Source organism: Oncorhynchus masou, chromosome 1 (assembly GCF_036934945.1).
Source record: "Oncorhynchus masou masou isolate Uvic2021 chromosome 1, UVic_Omas_1.1, whole genome shotgun sequence".
Taxonomy (NCBI): domain Eukaryota; kingdom Metazoa; phylum Chordata; class Actinopteri; order Salmoniformes; family Salmonidae; genus Oncorhynchus; species Oncorhynchus masou.
In genome coordinates this window covers 79480135-79505229 of record NC_088212.1, presented here as the reverse complement: position 1 = coordinate 79505229, position 25095 = coordinate 79480135, and the positions used below count along the sequence as shown (strand labels likewise).

The window sequence follows — 25095 nt, the reverse complement described above, 5'->3', positions numbered from 1 at the left end:
TTACTGAATTCTCCTGGGTGAAATTATGTCTCGTTGTAGTGATAAATACAGCACTTAAACCATCAGTTGGGTTTTGTACACAGTAGGGTTGTTATTGAGGGGTCCAGACAGGAGGATTGGACATCATAGCAGCACAATAGACTAATGACTCTCGCACTATTGACCTCGTCACAAATAGCTCATCCCATCTGACACACACACACACACACACACACACACACACACACACACACACACACACACACACACACACACACACACACACACACACACACACACACACACACACCAGTAAGGGGATTCATTCTTTGAGTTCAGCTCGTTTGTAATGACTGGATGTTACAAAAGTGGGAATACTAGGAAAATGTTTTATACCACAGAGACCACAGCTGCTGTAATTACTGTGTGTGGAAGGCCCTTTCCATTCTGAAGAGGACTAATGTACCACTATTTACGGTGGTATAACAAACTGACTGGAGAATGATGAGACTAACTCATTAACAGTGCCTCTTCACTTCAAGAACACTACAAATCCTAACTCGGCACAAGCCGTTTGAGAAACCACCATTCCCCATTTAGTTTCTAATCTGCCATGCACAGCCACTTCTGCTTCTCTGCACACTGGTCCCGCTCAGTCACGTATTCAAATAAACAGCAGTCAAATGGCCCATAGTTAATAAACAGCCTGGAGTGGCTGCGACAGAAAGTGTGTGTGCATCAGGAAGTGCTGTATTGTGTGCTAGCAAGGGCCAGGCTAATTACACGGCCCATTATCAATAAGTCATGTATGAAAGGCCATCAGACACAAGTTCACCAGCTGCATAATACACTGCATGTGTATGCCTACACACACTCATACACTCAGACTTAGTCGCACAGTTGTGTGTGCGCACGCATAATCATAATCTCTATATCCTTAATTACTCACTCTCTATTTCTCTCTCACACTCTCCAACACACATTCACACACACATTGTTCAAGTAAAAGTCTGACTGCCTCAGTCAATTTCCCTCAGATGGTGTAGCTACAGGTAACTGCCAAAATAAAGGAAACACCACGAGACAGAACAGCTTCAATGCACCTTGGCATAGATTCTACAAGTGTCTGGAACTCTATTGGAGGGATGCAACACCATTTTTCCATGAGACATTTGTTGATGGTGGGGGAAAAACGTTCCAGAATCGCTCATAAGTGTTCAATTGGGTTGAGATCTGGTGACTGACACGGCCAAGGCATATTGTGAAACATCAGCAAGTTGAGCAGTCTTGGTCACCGAAGCTCCTGCCAAATGGGCCTGCCCAGCATTTTTATATATGACCCTAAGCATGATGATGGGATGTTAATTCCACACCAGGGTGGAAGCACTTGCTTTCAATATGCTTTGTATCCCTCATTTACTCAAGTGTTTCCTTTATTTTAGCAGTTACCTGTACATACCAAGAAGAAAAGTGTGATAAAAGTCGTTGACTGAAAAGACTGACAGGTTCACCCTGGGATTAGTAAGTCCCTGTCTGGGCGAGGCCTAGAAATAGCTTCTGTGCCATGCAGGCTCTGTAGAACGCACAAACAAACAGACACACAAAACACACACGCACACACACTGGCTCTGTAGGACATCATGAAGCAGTGAATGACTGAGCAGCGCAGTGCAGCAATGGAACGACTGAGTTTTTAGGAGGTCAGAGCAGCACATGAAATACACCACAGAGCAGACCAGGGTTCATGTGTATTTAAGTATTTGTTTTTTAAATACATTGTTTGCTGTATTTGACTATTTTCAAATAATGTGGACCGAATTAACTACTTCTATCGGAAGTATTTGAAAGTATTTTCGGTAACACTTTATTTGGATAGTCCATATGTAGATGCTCTACAGACTATCAGTAACATTTCAACTAACTATCTATTAACCCTAGCTCTAACTTTAAACCTAAACTTAACCTTTACCCTAACCTTATTCTTAACCTAACCCTAACCTTATTCTTAACCTAACCCTAACCGTAACCTTAGCAAGCAATTGTTTATCGACAGATAGTTTGTTGATAGTATGACCATCTGTAGAGCATCTACAGAGCGAAAATCCGGACTATCCAAATAAAGTGTGACCGTATTTTCAAATACTTATTTCAAATACTATATTAAAATAACTGGGTTAAATGCATGGGAGTGTATTTGAGTCAGTGTATTTGAGTGTTTTCAAATACATTTCAAGTGTATTTCTAAATACATTCCAATATTCAACTACTTTTCTTTTCAAATAAAAAAATATCTAAATACTTCTAAATGTCTTTGAAAGTGATTGAACTCTGGTCTACTAGACTATCTGTGTGTCTTTCTGTTAATGTCTGTCTATCTGTCTGAGTTCTAGTAGTCTAACTAAGAACAGGGTCAGTTAGTTACATGTCAGTCAGTGCTGATATGTACATTTTGATATGATAGTCATTCCCTGGTAGGATTTCAGTATACAGTAGTATCACCAGGGGTGCAACTTTCACTTGGGGAATTGCATGTTTGTCCCCCCCCAGTTATATCATTGGAATGTGATACAAAACAAGGCAACTGTGTGCTTTAGGACCATGTGGACGCCTCCGAGCGGTCGGGTAGGCTGTTTGGAGTGTTTATCCTACTATTTAAAAATATATATAATATTAGTTCACCCCCCCCACACTTCTAAAACCAAAGTTGCGCCCCTGAGTATCACTGTAGTATTGCCTGCATAGACTTGTGTCAGCACAAGTCTGTGTGTGTGTACCACCATGTCACAGGGTAAAACTGCTGTGGTGAGCTAACAGATGGCCTTGGTGACTGATGACGTACGCCACGCAGGGGCCATGTAGTAGGGTGTGTGCGTGCGTACGTGTGTGTGTGTGTGTGTGTGTGTGTGTGTGTGTGCGTGCGTATGTACGTGTGTGTGTTTACAGTAGGTGTGGGGGGGTCAGGAGTGGCACAGACTTACTGACAGATGGACAGACGAGTTGAGGACCCCACCCAACTGGCAGTATGCACCCAAAAATGCATCCCCACTTCTCATACTCCTAGATGAATTATCATCTCCAATAAAGGTTTATAACAAAGAGTATGTATTTATCAGTAAGAGGCAGGAGGAGGCAGTTCTTCTGCTAGAGCTAGTAGCAGCTGAAAGAAAACTGCTCTGTACAGGACCTCTGCTTCTTTATTGGTAGGTACAGTAGTCTATATTTGGTTTAGTGTCCATATTTAGTGTCAATATATTTCCAATCTTCCTGAACAGTGTTAATGTGACAGTAATTGTACAGTAGTGTGTATAGCGTGCTGTAGGTGTGTGCAACCTTGCTCTCCTCCTTCCTCTCGTGTGAATGTGAGTGCACTATTAACAGGGACAGTAATTGTACAGTAGTGTGTATAGCGTGCTGTAGGTGTGTGCAACCTTGCTCTCCTCCTTCCTCTCGTGTGAATGTGAGTGCACTATTAACAGGGACAGTAATTGTACAGTAGTGTGTATAGCGTGCTGTAGGTGTGTGCAACCTTGCTCTCCTCCTTCCTCTCGTGTTAATGTGAGTGCACTATTAACAGGGACAGTAATTGTACAGTAGTGTGTATAGCGTGCTGTAGGTGTGTGCAACCTTGCTCTCCTCCTTCCTCTCGTGTGAATGTGAGTGCACTATTAACAGGGACAGTAATTGTACAGTAGTGTGTATAGCGTGCTGTAGGTGTGTGCAACCTTGCTCTCCTCCTTCCTCTCGTGTGAATGTGAGTGCACTATTAACAGGGACAGTAATTGTACAGTAGTGTGTATAGCGTGCTGTAGGTGTGTGCAACCTTGCTCTCCTCCTTCCTCTCGTGTTAATGTGAGTGCACTATTAACAGGGACAGTAATTGTACAGTAGTGTGTATAGCGTGCTGTAGGTGTGTGCAACCTTGCTCTCCTCCTTCCTCTTGTGTGAATGTGAGTGCACTATTAACAGGGACAGTAATTGTACAGTAGTGTGTATAGCGTGCTGTAGGTGTGTGCAACCTTGCTCTCCTCCTTCCTCTCGTGTTAATGTGAGTGCACTATTAACAGGGACAGTAATTGTACAGTAGTGTGTATAGCGTGCTGTAGGTGTGTGCAACCTTGCTCTCCTCCTTCCTCTCGTGTGAATGTGAGTGCACTATTAACAGGGACAGTAATTGTACAGTAGTGTGTATAGCGTGCTGTAGGTGTGTGCAACCTTGCTCTCCTCCTTCCTCTCGTGTGAATGTGAGTGCACTATTAACAGGGACAGTAATTGTACAGTAGTGTGTATAGCGTGCTGTAGGTGTGTGCAACCTTGCTCTCCTCCTTCCTCTCGTGTGAATGTGAGTGAACCCTCCTGTGAGGGTGATTACGGCCGTCATGGTGACAGACTGAACCACTTGTGGTGCCGACCCGTGTGTTCATCTAATTAATCAGCTGGCCCTGTGTTTGCACAGACAACACACATACACAGTGCAGACGGGGGGGGTAATTGGAGGCTGTGTGTGTGTGTGACACGGCGTGCCTGCATCTTTTGTTTGCTCTCCTGCTCGGGCCACAGCTGCCTCTCGCCGTGAGCACGGCATTCTGGGTTAATAATAGGCCGGGCCTGCTGCTCCCGCTCTCCTTGTGAGAGACAACGACATAGAGCAGGCACACACACTTATTTCTAGCGCTGTCATAGTGTACACACACACACACAGAGACACAGGCACATAGTACACACAGTAAATGCACCCACCAAAAACAGCCATATTCACGTCAGTACTATGAGTATGGCGCCACACATTGTAAACACTGTGCACACAGTAGTTAATCACATACTTTAGGCAGTTTTCTCAGGCACAACTCTATATACAAATACACGAGCAATGCTGCTCCATGTGCTGCTGCTCACAGAGCAGAGCATGTTTCACGGTCCTAGTGTACACAGCATACACCAACAACACACAGAGTACATAAACACACACACGTCTGCATTTAAAACATGGGCTAATCTGGGTCTGTTACTAAGGCTCCTGAAACATAGCTTTCACCAGACTCCAATCCCCTCCATGAGGTAGGCCCTGTCCGTCTCTACTACTACAGACCCAGGGAACCAAACTCTAGTCTACAGGTTGCACTACCACCAGACTCCAATCCCCTCCATGAGGTAGGCCCTGTCCGTCTCTACTACAGCATAGCCCAAACACACAGACCCACCAGGAGGTAACCTGCATTTAAAACAACCAACCTCTAGTCTACAGGTTGCACTACCACCAGACTCCAATCCCCTCCATGAGGTAGGCCCTGTCCGTCTCTACTACTACAGACCCAGGGAACCAAACTCTAGTCTACAGGTTGCACTACCACCAGACTCCAATCCCCTCCATGAGGTAGGCCCTGTCCGTCTCTACTACTACAGACCCAGGGAACCAACCTCTAGTCTACAGGTTGCACTACCACCAGACTCCAATCCCCTCCATGAGGTAGGCCCTGTCCGTCTCTACTACTACAGACCCAGGGAACCAACCTCTAGTCTACAGGTTGCACTACCACCAGACTCCAATCCCCTCCATGAGGTAGGCCCTGTCCGTCTCTACTACTACAGACCCAGGGAACCAACCTCTAGTCTACAGGTTGCACTACCACCAGACTCCAATCCCCTCCATGAGGTAGGCCCTGTCCGTCTCTACTACTACAGACCCAGGGAACCAACCTCTAGTCTACAGGTTGCACTACCACCAGACTCCAATCCCCTCCATGAGGTAGGCCCTGTCCGACCCAGGGAACCAACCTCTCTCCACTATGAGGTAGGCCCTGTCCGTCTCAGACCCAGGGAACCAACCTCTAGTCTACAGGTTGCACTACCACCAGACTCCAATCCCCTCCATGAGGTAGGCCCTGTCCGTCTCTACTACTACAGACCCAGGGAACCAACCTCTAGTCTACAGGTTGCACTACCACCAGACTCCAATCCCCTCCATGAGGTAGGCCCTGTCCGTCTCTACTACTACAGACCCAGGGAACCAACCTCTAGTCTACAGGTTGCACTACCACCAGACTCCAATCCCCTCCATGAGGTAGGCCCTGTCCGTCTCTACTACTACAGACCCAGGGAACCAACCTCTAGTCTACAGGTTGCACTACCACCAGACTCCAATCCCCTCCATGAGGTAGGCCCTGTCCGTCTCTACTACTACAGACCCAGGGAACCAACCTCTAGTCTACAGGTTGCACTACCACCAGACTCCAATCCCCTCCATGAGGTAGGCCCTGTCCGTCTCTACTACTACAGACCCAGGGAACCAACCTCTAGTCTACAGGTTGCACTACCACCAGACTCCAATCCCCTCCATGAGGTAGGCCCTGTCCGTCTCTACTACTACAGACCCAGGGAACCAACCTCTAGTCTACAGGTTGCACTACCACCAGACTCCAATCCCCTCCATGAGGTAGGCCCTGTCCGTCTCTACTACAGACCCAGGGAACCAACCTCTAGTCTACAGGTTGCACACCACCAGACTCCAATCCATGAGGTAGGCCCTGTCCGTCTCTACTACTACAGACCCAGGGAACCAACCTCTAGAACCAACCTCTAGTCTACAGGTTGCACTACCACCAGACTCCAATCCCCTCCATGAGGTAGGCCCTGTCCGTCTCTACTACTACAGACCCAGGGAACCAACCTCTAGTCTACAGGTTGCACTACCACCAGACTCCAATCCCCTCCATGAGGTAGGCCCTGTCCGTCTCTACTACTACAGACCCAGGGAACCAACCTCTAGTCTACAGGTTGCACTACCACCAGACTCCAATCCCCTCCATGAGGTAGGCCCTGTCCGTCTCTACTACTACAGACCCAGGGAACCAACCTCTAGTCTACAGGTTGCACTACCACCAGACTCCAATCCCCTCCATGAGGTAGGCCCTGTCCGTCTCTACTACTACAGACCCAGGGAACCAACCTCTAGTCTACAGGTTGCACTACCACCAGACTCCAATCCCCTCCATGAGGTAGGCCCTGTCCGTCTCTACTACTACAGACCCAGGGAACCAACCTCTAGTCTACAGGTTGCACTACCACCAGACTCCAATCCCCTCCATGAGGTAGGCCCTGTCCGTCTCTACTACTACAGACCCAGGGAACCAACCTCTAGTCTACAGGTTGCACTACCACTAGACGGAAGTCACAGAACCCTGGCACCATGCTGCTGGTCAGTTTGGGTCAAGCAGGCCTCAGTCTCCAGAGTCCTGAGTTGTCCCCAACAGTGGAAACTCTCCTCTGGTGCTCTGTGGTTTGGTGGTTTGGTGGCTTGGTCCAAGTCCCAGCCCAGCCAGTGACTGCTTCTAACTTCTAACCGAGTATGGCAGATAAATAACACAACTCTATTCATGTGAGGAAAAAACAACAGTGGTAGGAAAATGCATCAGGCCTGGACCTAACCAAACTCAGCTAGTTAAACACAATCCCAAACACACACGACCGGCCCTGGAACAAGTGGAAACCCACTTTGTTTGTCGTCTTTCCATACAATTAAAGACTTAGGAATGTAATGAAGGCAGAGGTATTGTCAGTGTAGCACCAGCACCAGGTTCTGGGCTCTGGGGTTCAGGTCCTGCCAGTGTGCCTTCCTATCTCTCTCTGTGTGCGTGTCTGTGTGTGCGTGCTTTTCAGTGTGTTTCTCCGTCAAGATGTTGGCCAGCGGCAGGCAGACGGAGTGCCCAGGCAGGCCGGAGATCCTTGGTAATGTTGGAACTTAACATTGACCTTCAGCCAGGAAAACAGAAAGAAAATCATTTTGTTTGTGTTTACAGAGTCCCATATCAATGTTTTGAATATAATATTGTCTTGTTTGTATGCAAATGGCCTCTTGTACCAGCTCGTGGGTTGTGTTATCAGTTAGCTTGTCTATCTTAGATGTCATTGTTGATTTGTGTTTCCTAACAGACAGCCACTGTTATAGTTGATATCCCTATTAAACCCTGTTGTGTGCTTTGTGTGACAGCCACTGTTATAGTTGATATCCCTATTAAACCCTGTTGTGTGCTTTGTGTGACAGCCACTGTTATAGTTGATATCCCTATTAAACCCTGTTGTGTGCTTTGTGTGACAGCCACTGTTATAGTTGATATCCCTATTAAACCCTGTTGTGTGCTTTGTGTGACAGCCACTGTTATAGTTGATATCCCTATTAAACCCTGTTGTGTGCTTTGTGTGACAGCCACTGTTATAGTTGATATCCCTATTAAACCCTGTTGTGTGCTTTGTGTGACAGCCACTGTTATAGTTGATATCCCTATTAAACCCTGTTGTGTGCTTTGTGTGACAGCCACTGTTATAGTTGATATCCCTATTAAACCCTGTTGTGTGCTTTGTGTGACAGCCACTGTTATAGTTGATATCCCTATTAAACCCTGTTGTGTGCTTTGTGTGACAGCCACTGTTATAGTTGATATCCCTATTAAACCCTGTTGTGTGCTTTGTGTGACAGCCACTGTTATAGTTGATATCCCTATTAAACCCTGTTGTGTGCTTTGTGTGACAGCCACTGTTATAGTTGATATCCCTATTAAACCCTGTTGTGTGCTTTGTGTGACAGCCACTGTTATAGTTGATATCCCTATTAAACCCTGTTGTGTGCTTTGTGTGACAGCCACTGTTATAGTTGATATCCCTATTAAACCCTGTTGTGTGCTTTGTGTGACAGCCACTGTTATAGTTGATATCCCCCTGTTGTGTGCTTTGTGTGACAGCCACTGTTATAGTTGATATCCCCCTGTTGTGTGCTTTGTGTGACAGCCACTGTTATAGTTGATATCCCTATTAAACCCTGTTGTGTGCTTTGTGTGACAGCCACTGTTATAGTTGATATCCCTATTAAACCCTGTTGTGTGCTTTGTGTGACAGCCACTGTTATAGTTGATATCCCTCCCTGTTGTGTGCTTTGTGTGACAGCCACTGTTAAGTTGATATCCCTATTAAACCCTGTTGTGTGCTTTGTGTGACAGCCACTGTTATAGTTGATATCCCTATTAAACCCTGTCAGCCACTGTTATAGTTGATATCCCTATTAAACCCTGTTGTGTGCTTTGTGTGACAGCCACTGTAAGTTGATATCCCTATTAAACCCTGTACAGCCACTGTTATAGTTGATATCCCTATTAAACCCTGTTGTGTGCTTTGTGTGACTGTAAGGGAAGTGTATATGTCAAGTGTCTCAGAACTGTTGAGTCACTCTGCCCTGCTCTAGTAAACAGTAAAGTGATGTGCATTGCCCCTCCACACACACACACACACACACACACACACACACACACACACACACACACACACACACACACACACACACACACACACACACACACACACACACACACACACACACACACCATATCACATCTCCACATGGCAGTCAGGTTACTGCAGTTGCCCACCATTCTAGTTATGTGGATGCAGGAATTCTTTTAACTCACTAATCTAGCCTCCAGTCCGGAAAAATCTCTTAAAATGCCATTAAGTGCCATTAGGTGTTTAGTCACTGTGAAATGCAGCAGACACATAGAATGTGCCATTATCTGATCCATACTGCACATCCTAAGGTCATGGTCTATTGTAGTAGAAGTTTAGATGAATCTTCTGGTTGGCCATTCCGGATCCTATTGGCTTCCATTCCAACATTTTAGGATGGCCATTCTGGCTCCAATCCTGTTGGCTTCCACCTTGTAACTCACTCTTGTGGTCATCTGATGGCTTCCTGTGAGCAGACATTATAGGGGCCGGATCAAAAGACATGTGTGTTGTGAATCACTTACAAATGGGAAATCCACAGATGATTCACAGAGATGAGTGACTTTGTTAAAACTGCAGCAGTGTTCTAATGAGGCTATAGTGTTCTGACTGGAGCTCTACTGTTACTGTGATCTGTCTCTCTGGCAGCGTGTCAGACTAGAGTAACAGACTACAGAGCTACAGTTAAACAGGCAAAAAAGAGATGTTAGCCTAGCAACCGTGGAACGTTTTTAGTTGTCTCGTTTCTGTTACTGAAACTGACCATATAATTCCAATGAAATATGATCATTAAGTGGACTTGTCCATTTCACTTGAACGCCTGATGTTTTCTCTTCTACCCGAGGCTCTCAGAAGATGTGTGCATGTCATTGCAAGTCTTCCTTTTGACCAACTGAGTCTTGGCTTGCCTGTCCCGTGCCTTGCACAAGTGTTATCCATCGTCACATGGTTTCTTCATTTGGTAGAGTGGAGAGAACAATCACTCAGTCTTCTTGTTTTCTGAAGCTGGAGCGCCCGACATGCCCTTTTCTGCTTCACACTTCAGCGTTTGTCTGTCAGGGAAGGTTTTTCCAATCTGTCAGAGGGGAACCAGGGTGATTACCTGTTGTCCATCCTAACTGATGACTTGTTTAGCATAGAAAATCCACATCTGTTTGACTGTTTCTATTCTGTTTCTCATTGCAGAGATTATTTTAGCAGATCCCTTTTAGACATGAAATGTATACATCTAGACATGACGTTAAAGATCACTGTGTGATTCGAAACAAAGAAAAGCAAAGAAAAGAATTGGGGTCAGAAAGGACACACTATGTAGATTTAACAAGGGCAGTCTGTTTCTCCCCTATGTCTGGGTAAAGTGATTCATGTGAGTTTCCCCTTTGAGATAATGACATGACACACACTGAAAACCTAGTTTTACCACCAATCAGTACACTGATGGACGTTGATCGAGGAGGGACTCTCTGTCTTTGACTGTAATAAGCCTAAGTCACAGTGATTGAAGGGTTCGTTCCCCACTACACCTCTGAGAGGTGACACTGGTCTGATGGGGAGGGAAGTCATGTTCATGGGCTGGTTTAGTCACACATTCAGTAAAGTAGATTAGCCCTAGGACCAGAGAGCTATGCCTTAGAAGCGAAATGACAGTTCACTGTATGAGGAGCAGTTCCCTGGCTTAATAGGGACCCCCCCTCCTAGTCATATTAAAGAGGATCTCCCTTCCAGAGGGTTAAAGAGACCCAGGGTTCTCTGTAGTAAGCTGGGCTAAATCATCACATTTCTGATGCAGTCATAAAAACAAGTCAATCTGAGACATTGGTTCAGGTATGAAACTACTGAAGTCAGTACCTCCAGGCTCTGATCAGGCCCTACACCCAAACAAGGGCACTGCGTTCATCCACCTCTGGCCTGCTCGCCTCCCTACCACTGAGGAAGTACAGTTCCCGCTCAGACCAGTCAAAACTGTTCGCTGCTCTGGCCCCCCAATGGTGGAACAAACTCCCTCACGACGCCAGGACAGCGGAGTCAATCACCACCTTCCGGAGACACCTGAAACCCCACCTCTTCAAGGAATACCTAGGATAGGATAAAGTAATCCTTCTCACCCCCCTTAAATGATTTAGATGCACTATTGTAAAGTGGCTGTTCCACTGGATGTCATAAGGTGAATTCACCAATTTGTAAGTCGCTCTGGATAAGAGCGTCTGCCAAATGACTTAAATGTAATGTAATGTAAATGTAAGTCAAGCACAATTTTTAAGATTTTCCCATATCTAAATTACTTCAGATTATAGACCTAGTTGATAATATTTTATCTAACTGTCAGTCTTGTTAGAGCCCATTTTGAAACCTTACCAGTAGTCGATTAATAGGATATCTAATGCCCGTGTGAAAGTTTGCATCGTTTTGTGTGTTCTGTGGAAAGTTTTCTAAACAGACACACAACTGCAGATAGACATTGTGCTTGAGACTTACATTAAACACATACAATAATGGTTCATTTTTAGTTGAACATTTCAGCTCGTGTGCTGTGTTTAGAACGTGGATACATTGTTGTAGACTGATGTTTTATGTAAAGCTGTCTGTCGCAGTTAACCGAGAAATACAGTCTATGTGTGAAGATAGATAGCCGTGTGTGATGGGAGAGGAAGAACCATCCGCCCACGCCAACAGGATAGAGACAGTGGCTAGCCAGCCAAGCACAAAGGCCTGCCCCTCCCTCTGTCACATCAGCAGTAGTAGCAGCTCACAGATCACACAAACAAATACAAATAGACACCTCTATTTCTATCATGGAACCACCAATATGTTTTCACTGCCTTTTTAATGGTAGTCAACTAGCAAGTACAGTTGACGCTACAGTATTCATTGTCGATACTGTAAAATAGTTTGAAATAGTTGTAATTACTTTTTCTGAGAAATGTATTTTGTACCAGTTTTACAGGAGTGCAATGACTTTGAGACGTTGTAATTGCATTCAGATATATAGCTGATGATTCTTAGGGATGAGAGTAACTGTTGATATATAGCTGATGATTCTTAGGGATGGGGGTAACAGTTGATATATAGCTGATGATTCTTAGGGATGGGGGTAACAGTTGATATATAGCTGATGATTCTTAGGGATGGGGGTAACAGTTGATATATATAGCTGATGATTCTTAGGAATGGGGGTAACAGTTGATATATAGCTGATGATTCTTAGGGATGGGGGTAACAGTTGATATATAGCTGATGATTCTTAGGGATGGGGATAACAGTTGATATATAGCTGATGAATCTTAGGGATGCGTGTAACTGTTGATATATAGCTGATGATTCTTAGGGATGGGCTAACTAACAGTTGATATACAGCTGATGATTCTTAGGGATGGGGTAACTGTTGATATATAGCTGATGATTCTTAGGGATGGGGGTAACAGTTGATATATAGCTGATGATTCTTAGGGATGGGGATAACAGTTGATAAATAGCTGATGAAGCTGATGATTCTTAGGGATGGGGGTAACAGTTGATATATAGCTGATGAATCTTAGGGATGGGGGTAACTGTTGATATATAGCTGATGATTCTTAGGGATGGGGGTAACTGTTGATATATAGCTGATGAATCTTAGGGATGGGGGTAGCTGTTGATATATAGCTGATGATTCTTAGTGATGGGGGTAACTGTTGATATATAGCTGATGATTCTTAGGGATGGGGGTAACAGTTGATATATAGCTGATGATTCTTAGGGATGGGGGTAACAGTTGATATATAGCTGATGATTCATAGGGATGGGGGTAACTGTTGATATATAGCTGATGATTCTTAGGGATGGGGGTAACAGTTGATATATAGCTGATGAATCTTAGGGATGGGGGTAACTGTTGATATATAGCTGATGATTCTTAGGGATGGGATAACAGTTGATATATAGCTGATGATTCTTAGGGATGGGGGTAACTGTTGATATATAGCTGATGATTCTTAGGGATGGGGGTAACAGTTGATATATAGCTGATGAATCTTAGGGATGGGGATAACTGTTGATATATAGCTGATGATTCTTAGGGATGGGGGTAACAGTTGATATATAGCTGATGAATCTTAGGGATGGGGGTAACTGTTGATATATAGCTGATGATTCTTAGGGATGGGGGTAACTGTTGATATATAGCTGATGAATCTTAGGGATGGGGGTAACTGTTGATATATAGCTGATTATTCTTAGGGATGGGGATAACTGTTGATATATAGCTGATGATTCTTAGGGATGGGGGTAACTGTTGATATATAGCTGATGATTCTTAGGGATGGGGGTAACAGTTGATATATAGCTGATGAATCTTAGGGATGGGGGTAACTGTTGATATATAGCTGATGATTCTTAGGGATGGGGGTAACTGTTGATATATAGCTGATGAATCTTAGGGATGGGGGTAACTGTTGATATATAGCTGATTATTCTTAGGGATGGGGATAACTGTTGATATATAGCTGATGATTCTTAGGGATGGGGGTAACAGTTGATATATAGCTGATGATTCTTAGGGATGGGGGTAACAGTTGATATATAGCTGATGATTCTTAGGAATGGGGGTAACAGTTGATATATAGCTGATCATTCTTAGGGATGGGGGTAACAGTTGATATATAGCTGATGATTCTTAGGGATGGGGATAACAGTTGATATATAGCTGATGAATCTTAGGGATGCGTGTAACTGTTGATATATAGCTGATGATTCTTAGGGATGGGCTAACAGTTGATATATAGCTGATGATTCTTAGGGATGGGGGTAACTGTTGATATATAGCTGATGATTCTTAGAGATGGGGGTAACAGTTGATATATAGCTGATGATTCTTAGGGATGGGGGTAACAGTTGATATATAGCTGATGATTCTTAGGGATGGGGATAACAGTTGATATATAGCTGATGAATCTTAGGGATGGGGTTAACTGTTGATATATAGCTGATGATTCTTAGGGATGGGGGTAACTGTTGATATATAGCTGATGATTCTTAGGGATGGGGGTAACAGTTGATATATAGCTGATTATTCTTAGGGATGGGGGTAAAAGTTGATATATAGCTGATGAATCTTAGGGATGGGGGTAACTGTTGATATATAGCTGATGATTCTTAGGGATGGGGCTAACAGTTGATATATAGCTGATGAATCTTAGGGATGGGGGTAACTGTTGATATATAGCTGATGAATCTTAGGGATGGGGGTAACTGTTGATATATAGCTGATGATTCTTAGGGATGGGGGTAACTGTTGATATATAGCTGATGATTCTTAGGGATGGGGGTAACTGTTGATATATAGCTGATGATTCTTAGGGATGGGGGTAACTGTTGATATATAGCTGATTATTCTTAGGGATGGGGGTAACAGTTGATATATAGCTGATGATTCTTAGGGATGGGGGTAACAGTTGATATATAGCTGATGAAGCTGATGATTCTTAGGGATGGGGATAACAGTTGATATATAACTGATTATTCTTAGGGATGGGGGTAACAGTTGATATATAGCTGATTATTCTTAGGGATGGGGGTAAAAGTTGATATATAGCTGATTATTCTTAGGGATGGGGGTAAAAGTTGATATATAGCTGATGAATCTTAGGGATGGGGGTAACTGTTGATATTTAGCTGATGATTCTTAGGGATGGGGGTAACAGTTGATATATAGCTGATTATTCTTAGGGATGGGGGTAAAAGTTGATATATAGCTGATGAATCTTAGGGATGGGGGTAACTGTTGATATATAGCTGATGATTCTTAGGGATGGGGCTAACAGTTGATATATAGCTGATGAATCTTAGGGATGGGGTAACTGTTGATATATAGCTGATGATTCTTAGGGATGGGGGTAACTGTTGATATATAGCTGATGAATCTTAGGGATGGGGGTAACTGTTGATATATAGCTGATGATTCTTAGGGATGGGGGTAACAGTTGATATATAGCTGATGATTCTTAGGGATGGGGGTAACAGTTGATATATAGCTGATGATTCTTAGGGATGGGGGTAACTGTTGATATATAGCTGATGATTCTTAGGGATGGGGGTAACTGTTGATATATAGCTGATTATTCTTAGGGATGGGGGTAACAGTTGATATATAGCTGATGATTCTTAGGGATGGGGGTAACAGTTGATATATAGCTGATGAAGCTGATGATTCTTAGGGATGGGGGTAACTGTTGATATATAGCTGATGAATCTTAGGGATGGGGGTAACTGTTGATATATAGCTGATGATTCTTAGGGATGGGGGTAACTGTTGATATATAGCTGATGATTCTTAGGCATGGGGGGGATAACAGTTGATATATAGCTGATGATTCTTAGGGATGGGGGTAACTGTTGATATATAGCTGATGATTCTTAGGGATGGGGGTAACTGTTGATATATAGCTGATGATTCTTAGGGATGGGGGTAACAGTTGATATATAGCTGATGATTCTTAGGGATGGGGGTAACAGTTGATATATAGCTGATGAAGCTGATGATTCTTAGGGATGGGGGTAACTGTTGATATATAGCTGATGAATCTTAGGGATGGGGGTAACTGTTGATATATAGCTGATGATTCTTAGGGATGGGGGTAACTGTTGATATATAGCTGATGATTCTTAGGCATGGGGGTAACAGTTGATATATAGCTGATGATTCTTAGGGATGGGGGTAACTGTTGATATATAGCTGATGATTCTTAGGGATGGGGGTAACTGTTGATATATAGCTGATGATTCTTAGGGATGGGGGTAACAGTTGATATATAGCTGATGAAGCTGATGATTCTTAGGGATGGGGGTAACAGTTGATATATAGCTGATAATTCTTAGGGATGGGGTAACTGTTGATATATAGCTGATGATTCTTAGGGATGGGGGTAACTGTTGATATATAGCTGATGATTCTTAGGGATGGGGGTAACAGTTGATATATAGCTGATGAATCTTAGGGATGGGGTAACAGTTGATATATAGCTGATGAATCTTAGGGATGGGGGTAACTGTTGATATATAGCTGATGATTCTTAGGGATGGGGGTAACAGTTGATATATAGCTGATGATTCTTAGGGATGGGGATAACAGTTGATATATAGCTGATGAATCTTAGGGATGCGTGTAACTGTTGATATATAGCTGATGATTCTTAGGGATGGGCTAACAGTTGATATATAGCTGATGATTCTTAGGGATGGGGGTAACAGTTGATAAAAAGCTGATGATTCTTAGGGATGGGGGTAACAGTTGATATATAGCTGATGATTCTTAGGGATGGGGATAACAGTTGATATATAGCTGATGAAGCTGATGATTCTTAGGGATGGGGGTAACTGTTGATATATAGCTGATGAATCTTAGGGATGGGGATAACAGTTGATATATAGCTGATGAAGCTGATGATTCTTAGGGATGGGGGTAACTGTTGATATATAGCTGATGAATCTTAGGGATGGGGGTAACTGTTGATATATATAGCTGATGATTCTTAGGAATGGGGGTAACAGTTGATATATAGCTGATGATTCTTAGGGATGGGGGTAACAGTTGATATATAGCTGATGATTCTTAGGGATGGGGATAACAGTTGATATATAGCTGATGAATCTTAGGGATGCGTGTAACTGTTGATATATAGCTGATGATTCTTAGGGATGGGCTAACAGTTGATATATAGCTGATGATTCTTAGGGATGGGGGTAACTGTTGATATATAGCTGATGAATCTTTGGGATGGGGGTAACTGTTGATATATAGCTGATGATTTTTAGGGATGGGGGTAACTGTTGATATATAGCTGATGATTCTTAGGGATGGGGGTAACTGTTGATATATAGCTGATGATTCTTAGGGATGGGGGTAACTGTTGATATATAGCTGATGATTCTTAGGGATGGGGGTAACAACTGGAATACAGAATATCAAGGCTTTTAATTAAATTGATGAAAAAGTATCATTCTTGATTTGTGTTAATGAATACATTATTATTTAACCCCATACACAGTAAAATGTGGTTAAGAAATATAAAGGGAAGATCTTAAGATGAATTCATTTGAATGGACTCCCTAATGTCTCGATAATACTCTGAATTTAATCTACACGTGATTTGACTGTCAATGTTCCTCTCACTCCCAATAATATACCACATATATAAATACCCATATATCATATGACCCATATAAAGCAGATGCTGACCATCAGACACAGTGGGCCATTAAATGTATGATTTCACAACAGACAGTTGCACAACAAGTGGCCAGTTGTAGGTAAGAGAAGAGGAATCCCCAAGCAGCAGGGCTGGTACTGATACTGTGGTGTATGGACAGGTCTGGCTGAATACCTGAGTGTCTATCTGTCTTAATGTGTGTCAAACTGTCAGAGCTCAGAGGACTCACTCACCATCTCCTCGCTCTAAACCAGATAGTCAAACCCTCTCCTCTCTTTGCCCTCTGTCTCTTTGACCTGCCTTGACTTTTGACACCTATGTGCCACATCAGGAAATGAACGGTGTATGAATGCCGCCACTGCTGCACGAATGCAAAGCTACCAGTCGCTGCTGTGTGGAAAATATCTTCACTTTTTCCACAAATACCAAACCAGGCTACGTATCCTCTCCTTTCACTCTCTCTCTCCTCTTTCTATCTTTTCTCTCTCCCCTCTCTCTTCTCTCCCTCTCTTTTCTATTTCTTCTCTTTCTCCCTCTCTCTTTCTCACCCTCCTTTTCGTTCCACAGGTACTGTAGTTAACCAGATGCAGCTTCAGTTAGCGTGATATGGGGGTTAGAAGTTGATTTACTTTACGGCTGTGGTTTTTACAGGCTCCCCGCTGGTCCTCCCGCTGAGCCACGCTGGGCCCGGTGTGAGCTGAAAACAGCTTTGGCACCACTGTAACAGTCAGGCCTCTGTTGGAGGCATCTCCAACATACCCCACCACCAGAGAGCGAGAGAGAAAATAACTTATTTATTTAATATCAGGCCTAGCTAGTTCTGCTTGGCAGAGTAATTACCTAGCACTGTGCTTGAGTGCCTCTCTGGGGTCGACAACATGTGTTGTAACAATGGATTAGTTTTATACAGGCCCATTTACTACGCTCGCAAACCCACAATAATAGGCCAGAGGAAATGTACTCAAGCTCCATTAAGAGGTGGAAGAAATGAAGAAACGCAATAGAGAAATGGTGCTCGCTAGGCCATTCAATAAATGGAGGATGATATTTATAAGAGTTGACATGTTGTGGTGGTAAGGACTAAATATCTTGGACGCTGTCAAAGGTCATGTCTGACGGTAATGACACACGGCAGTGAATAGAATAGTTTCTCCTCGCTTTCTGGTTGTTGACGGTGGTTTTGTCATTCCAAAGCTGTGAGTTGAACCTCTGGGTCTTGCCAGTGTATGTATGAGTTTTTCCCCTCTATCTCTCCACTGTGATATACTGAAGCTGAACTTTTCTCTGTTCAGTAGTCAGTAAGTGAGCTGGGCAACATCGCCCTCTGCTGGTAAACATTTGTATTGTCTCACAGTCCGAATGCATTAAGGAACACAATTTAGATTTGCTTTCTTGATAATATATGACAATTAATGTGTCCTCAAAAACTTTGGGTCAATTGAAGTTGAAGAAATCCTTGCTAAGGTTTAGTAGCCGATAATAATAAACCCTCTGGACTGTGTTGTTCAGCTGTAGTGAACCTGTATCCTCTCTCTTTGTGTTTCCAGTGAATGAGATCATCGGCAGAGACATGTCCCAGTCCCCTGGTGGCGGTGCCCAGTCGTAGCGCTGTCAGTGGCCAGGCCTCCACACACCCAGCTGGGCATAGCCGTGTCCTCACCAGCCCCAACACCACCACCTCCACCACAGGACTTTACCTGCCTCTAGGCAGGACAGACTGGGCTGAGATTCCCCTTTACACTTCATGGCCCTACCAGTCCACTAAAAGACCCTCCAGACACACATGAACAAACCTTTCATATACCCACATGGCAGCAAAAGAGCTCAGATTCACCCACCTACACATGTATACATCAGATTATAAACAGGAGAACACCGTGGTGACAAACTAGGATTATTGGGGTCAGTGAGTGGCAGAAAGACGAGGTACATGTTCTCTGTTCAGTTGACTTCGGGTTCATTTTTAGCATTAGTTCTCAGTCCTGGGCTCAGATCCCCAGAGGTGATCACTGGTTCAGATAGTGATCACCTCCAAAACGGTTTCTATGCAGCTAAACTCTCTGTTCAGGGTGTTTGGTTGGAGTATGTAATATACCCTCTCAAGTCACAATGTTGCCCCTAACAGTGTAGTGCTCAGTGAGAAAAAATAGGATCCCTCAGTAGGAATAAAGAAGGGTTGAATACTGTACTCATGATTTTCTCACCAGCATAGACCTCGACGGTACAAACACCCGGTTGGGCACCCCTTGGGAGTGTAGAGGTAGTACTGCAGCCCCACTGCGACACCCCCATCACCCTTGTCCTTCTTTGTCTCTGGTCTCTGGGTGCCTGGGAGCCCCTTCTCTTCTTCTCTGGTGCTGGACTGGGATCTGTAATATGCAACATTCCACATTTCTAGTGACCTTCCAGCCATGTAGATATAGTGCCTTCAGAAAGTGTTCACACCCCTTGACTTTTTCCACATTTTGTTGTGGTACAGCCAGAATTTCAAATATATTAAATGTAGATGTTTTTGTCGCTGGCCTACACGCAATGCACAATAATGTCAAAGTGGACTTGTGTTTTCAGAATTGTTTATAAATTCATAAAAAATAAAAAGCTGAATTGTCTTGAGTGAATAAGTATTCAACCCCTTTGTTATGACAAGCCTAAATAAGTTCAGGAGTAAAAATGAGCTTAACAAGTCGCATAAGTTGCATGGACTCTCTGTGTGCAATAATAGTGTTCAACATGATTTTTGAATGACTATCTCATCTCTGCACCCCACCCATAAAATTATCTGTCAAGCAGTGAATTTCAAACACAGATTCAACCACAAAGACCAGGGAGTTTTTCCAATGCCTCGCAAAGAATGGCACCTATTGGTAGGTAGGTTAAAAAAAGCAGATATTGAGCATATCCCTTTGAGCATGGAGAAGTTATTAATTATATTTTAGATGGTGTATCAATACACCCAGTCACTACAAAGATACAGGCGTCCTTCCTAACGCAGTTGCCGGAGAGGAAGGAAACATCTTAGGGATTTCACCATGAGGCCAATGGTGACTTTAAAACAGTTACAGAATTTAATGGCTGTGATAGGAGAAAACAGGATGAATCAACAACATTGTAGTTATTCCACAATACTAGCCTAATTGACAGAGTGAAACGAGGGAAGCCTGTACAGAATACAAATATTCCAAAACATGCATCCTGTTTGCACTAAAGTAATACACAAAAACATTTGGCAAAGCGATTAACTTTTTGTTCTGAGTACAAAGTGTTATGTACTCTCCATATGTTCAAGCATAGTGATGGCTGCATCATGTTATGTGTATGCTTGTAAGCGATAAGGACTGGATATATTTTTTAATTAAATAATAAGCAGAATGGAGCACAGGCAAAATTCTAGAGAGAAATTTGGTTCATTCTGCTTTCCACCAGACACTGGGAGGTGAATTCACTTTTCAGCAGGACAATAACTTAAAACACAAGGCCTAATCTACACTGAAGTTGCTTACCAAGAAGACAGTGGATGTTCCTGAGTGGCCAAATTACAATTTTGACTTAAATCTGCTTGAAAATGTATGGCAAGACCTGAAAATGGTTGTCTACCTATGATCAACATCCAATTTGACAGAGCTTGAAGAATTGAATGGGCAAATGTTTCACAATGCAGGTGTGCAAAGCTCTTAGAGACTTACCCAGAAAGACTCACAGCTCAAATCACTGCTTAAGGTGCTTCTATAAAGTATTGACTCAGGGGTGTGAATACTTATGTAAATGAGATTTCTGTATTTCATTTTCAATAAATTAGCAAACATTTATAAAAACATGTTTTTACTGTCATTATGGGTTATTGTGTGTAGATGGTTGAGATGTAAAAAAAAAATATTTGATCAATTTTATATTCAGGCTGTACCACAACAAAAGGTGTAATAAGTCAAAGGGTATGAATACCTGCTGAAGCCACTGTATCTGTATATTATTACTGTTCCCCTCCTGACTCCCTCCTCTTTAGGTTGAACAAATGCCTTATAAACCTTGTTAAATAGCAGCTTTGAATGATAGGATGATGAACACTTTTGTTGTTTGTTTGCACAGCTGACTCTTCATGCAGAGTATGACTTTGATTTTTATAGAAATTAGATGGATTTCTGAGTTTGTGATATGGAGACGCTTGATATTCGATGAATATAATGTTTTATGCGATGGATAGATGAACACTGGTTTTCTCCAGACCGAGATAGCCTGTTAAGACAAGTAAATATATATTTGTAACTGTAAGTAGACTCGTTGGAGTTTAATTAAAGGTGGTGTTTGAATTATCCACAGAGCAAGACGGACCTGTGTTCCTCTGAGCTCTGTCATGCAATAACTAAAGTGCGTCTGAAATGGCACCTTATTCCCTGTATAGTGCACTACTTTTGGCCAGCATACTGGTCAAAAGTAGTGCACTATACAGGGAATCGGGTGTACGTGTGGATGCACACTAACTGTCTTGATGCCCTGGGCCCAGTTTTTCTGGATAAGAATGATCCGGATTCTGTAATCCTTTTTTCAATCAGGATCAGATTGATCTGGCTGTTTTTGGGACGGTTTTTCAGAAAATAATCAGATAGGGTCATTCTGATCCACAACATGAAGATCACAGAATCCAGATTGTCAGTGCTGTCAACAGTCCTACACCTTTCCATCTAGTGGACAGGTTATGGTACTACTACACTGTCATAGGGAAACAGAGATGAGTGAACTACATGAATAAAGGTAAATATATGACAAATAAGAGAGCCAGCATATCACCTATAAGTAAGTACATGCATTTATTTGACACTTCTCAATATAACAACTGACCACACACTTAATACTGCTGTCAATTTAACGTAATTAACCTTTCTTTTTCAGATGTAAGAATGTTTTTCGTGACATTGAAATGTATTGGTTGTGGTGCTTTTCACCTTTCTAAATCCACCCTGAATACACCCTTCCAGTGGGATCAAGATAATCCAGATTTTAGGCATCAAAACTATCATCATCGCTACCTTTTAGGAGTAACAGAAAAATGCAAAAACTACATTTAATCCCGATTTAATGGTCGGATTGAATTACCAAATCTGGAGGATCAGAATAATTTAGTTTTCTTTTGAAAAACCCAATTCTATCATGTCATTTTATCCGATTGCAGAAATCCGATCAGATAACTTTTGAAAAACTGGGCCCAGAGACTATTGTGTGCCTTCCACCTTGTAACAACCATACCTTCTGAGGGTAAAGCAGCTTCAATCCACATACTATTGGAAATAATATAACACATTTAAAACTGCAGATTTAAACTGTTGATAAAAGTATTTTAAACATAGTCATTTATATATACTGTATTTATGTATAGCCCCCCCCCTCCATCACCCCTGTTGAACAAGGTTACATTTGTTTAAAAAAAAACGATTTCCATTTTTGTATGTTGTTGGTTCTTCCAGGCCCCCTGTGTGTTGCACATCACAACAATCACGACAAATTATAATTTTCTCTTCAGGATGGTACCTTAACAAAAATATGTATTTGTCAATCTTCCTCTTTGGGGAGACATACAGACTGCGAATGTATGGAATATTGATAGCAATAATAAAAAGATTTTCAGTTTGCCTGAGAATTACAACAACAAAAAGTCCAAAGAAAATGACAAAGTTGAGTGTTAAAAAGCAACATATTCCAGTCCAACATCATCATGAGGATGTTTACAGAATGTGATTCTGAATGCTGGATAGATGTATGTATGTATGTATGTATGTATGTATGTATGTATGTATGTATGTATGTATGTATGTATGTATGTATGTATGTATGTATGTATGTATGTATGTATGTATGCCATACATTACGTAGTCATGCTGTAATATAACATGTTGATTGGTCTGGGTAGGAACAACTCCTATTGCCTTAACATGTTCTCTGTGATTGGACAATGATATATGTATATTCTTGCATGTACATTTTTTTTCTCTGAGAGGATGTTGCTAATGACAACTGTCCAAGTCCAGTGAGAAATAGAAAATAATTCTGCTATACACAAAAAAAACTGCCTGATGCCTTTAAAAAAATGTTTTTAAAAAGTTTAAAAAAAGAACCTTGATGCCTATAGTTGTAGATGCAGCAGAGATGCTTGGTTCTGTTACTTCAAGGCTCCGTTTACACAGGTAGTCCAATTCTGATATTTTTCTCACTAATCAGATCAGCTCTGATAAAGTTCTGTGATTGGTCTAAGAACCAATTAGTGGAACAAATATCAGAATTGGGCTGCCTGTATAAATGCAGCCTTCTAGAGTATCAGCACAATACTTATTAGTCCTGCATACCAGAGGGCCAGTCAGTGAATCTGCCTTGTAAAGGACACAGAACAAGTGTCTTAGTAGATTATATTAAGTGTGTGTGTGTGTGTGTGTGTGTGTGTGTGTGTGTGTGTGTGTGTGCGTGCGTGCGTGCGTGCGTGCGTGCGTGCGTGCGTGTGCGGATGTGTGCGTTTGTACCCAATAAACTAGATGTGGTTTTTTTTACAATGAATTTCAGTTCTGTACAATACAAGCACACATATGTATTAGGCTACTATGCAAACCATGACGAAAGCATCATGACAACGTGATATTTGGCATCAAGTACAAAATAACTGGTTTGTTTATAATAATCTCTCTTGTTTTATGTGTAAAACATTTTCAAATAGTGAGGAGAGAATGTCACTATTTGTTTATTTAAACTATAGGAAGGCCTTAACTCATGTGTTGAATATGAATTACTGTTGTCTATATGCTCTTCTGGGTTAATAATTTACTTGAGAATATACATTTTGGACAGCAGGACGTGAGTTACAAGAGGAAGGGCTGGCTCTGGTGCTGCTTATGAGACTGTTACCTGATTCACAGTATAGAGCTGATCTGAACCGTACTTTGCTGGCTTGGATATTTCACTTTCACATGGTCCTTTCCAGCACAGTTCCAGCACTATGTAGATGCGTAAACAGGGCAACCCAGTACAGCTCGGCTTGGCACAGCTTGGCTCTATAGTGTGAATGAGGCTTATGAGTCCAGAAACAAGAGCAGCATTAAATTCAGTAACCGTTCGCTCTCTGCCATCCTCTTCTGTAAAACCAAAGATAAACAATATGTTCCCATTTTACATACTGGTCAAAAGCAACACAGACTGACATTAGAACTCTATTTTTGATACTTTGAAATGGATGTCATTCCTAACGGTTGGGTGCATATATCTATAAATATATGTTTTGTAAAAGAAAAGGGAAATACAGGTTTTAGCTGATGTTTACAGAAACCTTGTATTGTCATATGTACATTTTGTATTTTAAAAGCATTTTGTAATTTAAGACTGCAGTGCTTTTTGAATGTATTCAAAGGGAATACCTTGCATTTAGGCTCTTACAATAGTGTATCAATAAAAATACAAATGTCAAACTTTGGCTTTGTGTTTTTCTCTTTCTATACTGAACAAAAATATAAACGCAACATGGAACAATTTCTAAGATTTTACTGAGTTACAGTTCATATAAGCAAATCAGTCAATTGAAATAAATTAGGCCTTAATCTATGCATTTCCCATGACTAGGAATACAGATATGTCATCCAGAACTGGGACATTTTCAGCTTCCAGGAATTGTGTACAGATCCTTGCGACATGGGTC

The 25095-nt window shown here is 42.3% G+C and overlaps 1 protein-coding gene across 3 annotated transcripts in view; it reads left to right on the top strand.

The window, feature by feature from the left end:
- Positions 1-24872, top strand: part of LOC135551362 (nuclear factor of activated T-cells, cytoplasmic 3-like) — a 129663-nt gene extending 104791 nt beyond the window's left edge. For all 3 annotated transcript variants that reach the window (XM_064982590.1, XM_064982584.1, XM_064982598.1), the window contains exon 10: positions 18977-24872. In XM_064982590.1, the coding sequence (XP_064838662.1) occupies positions 18977-19035 (59 nt within the window). In that variant the 3' untranslated portion in view covers positions 19036-24872. The remainder of the gene's footprint in view (positions 1-18976) is intronic.
- The last annotated feature ends 223 nt before the right edge of the window (positions 24873-25095 follow it).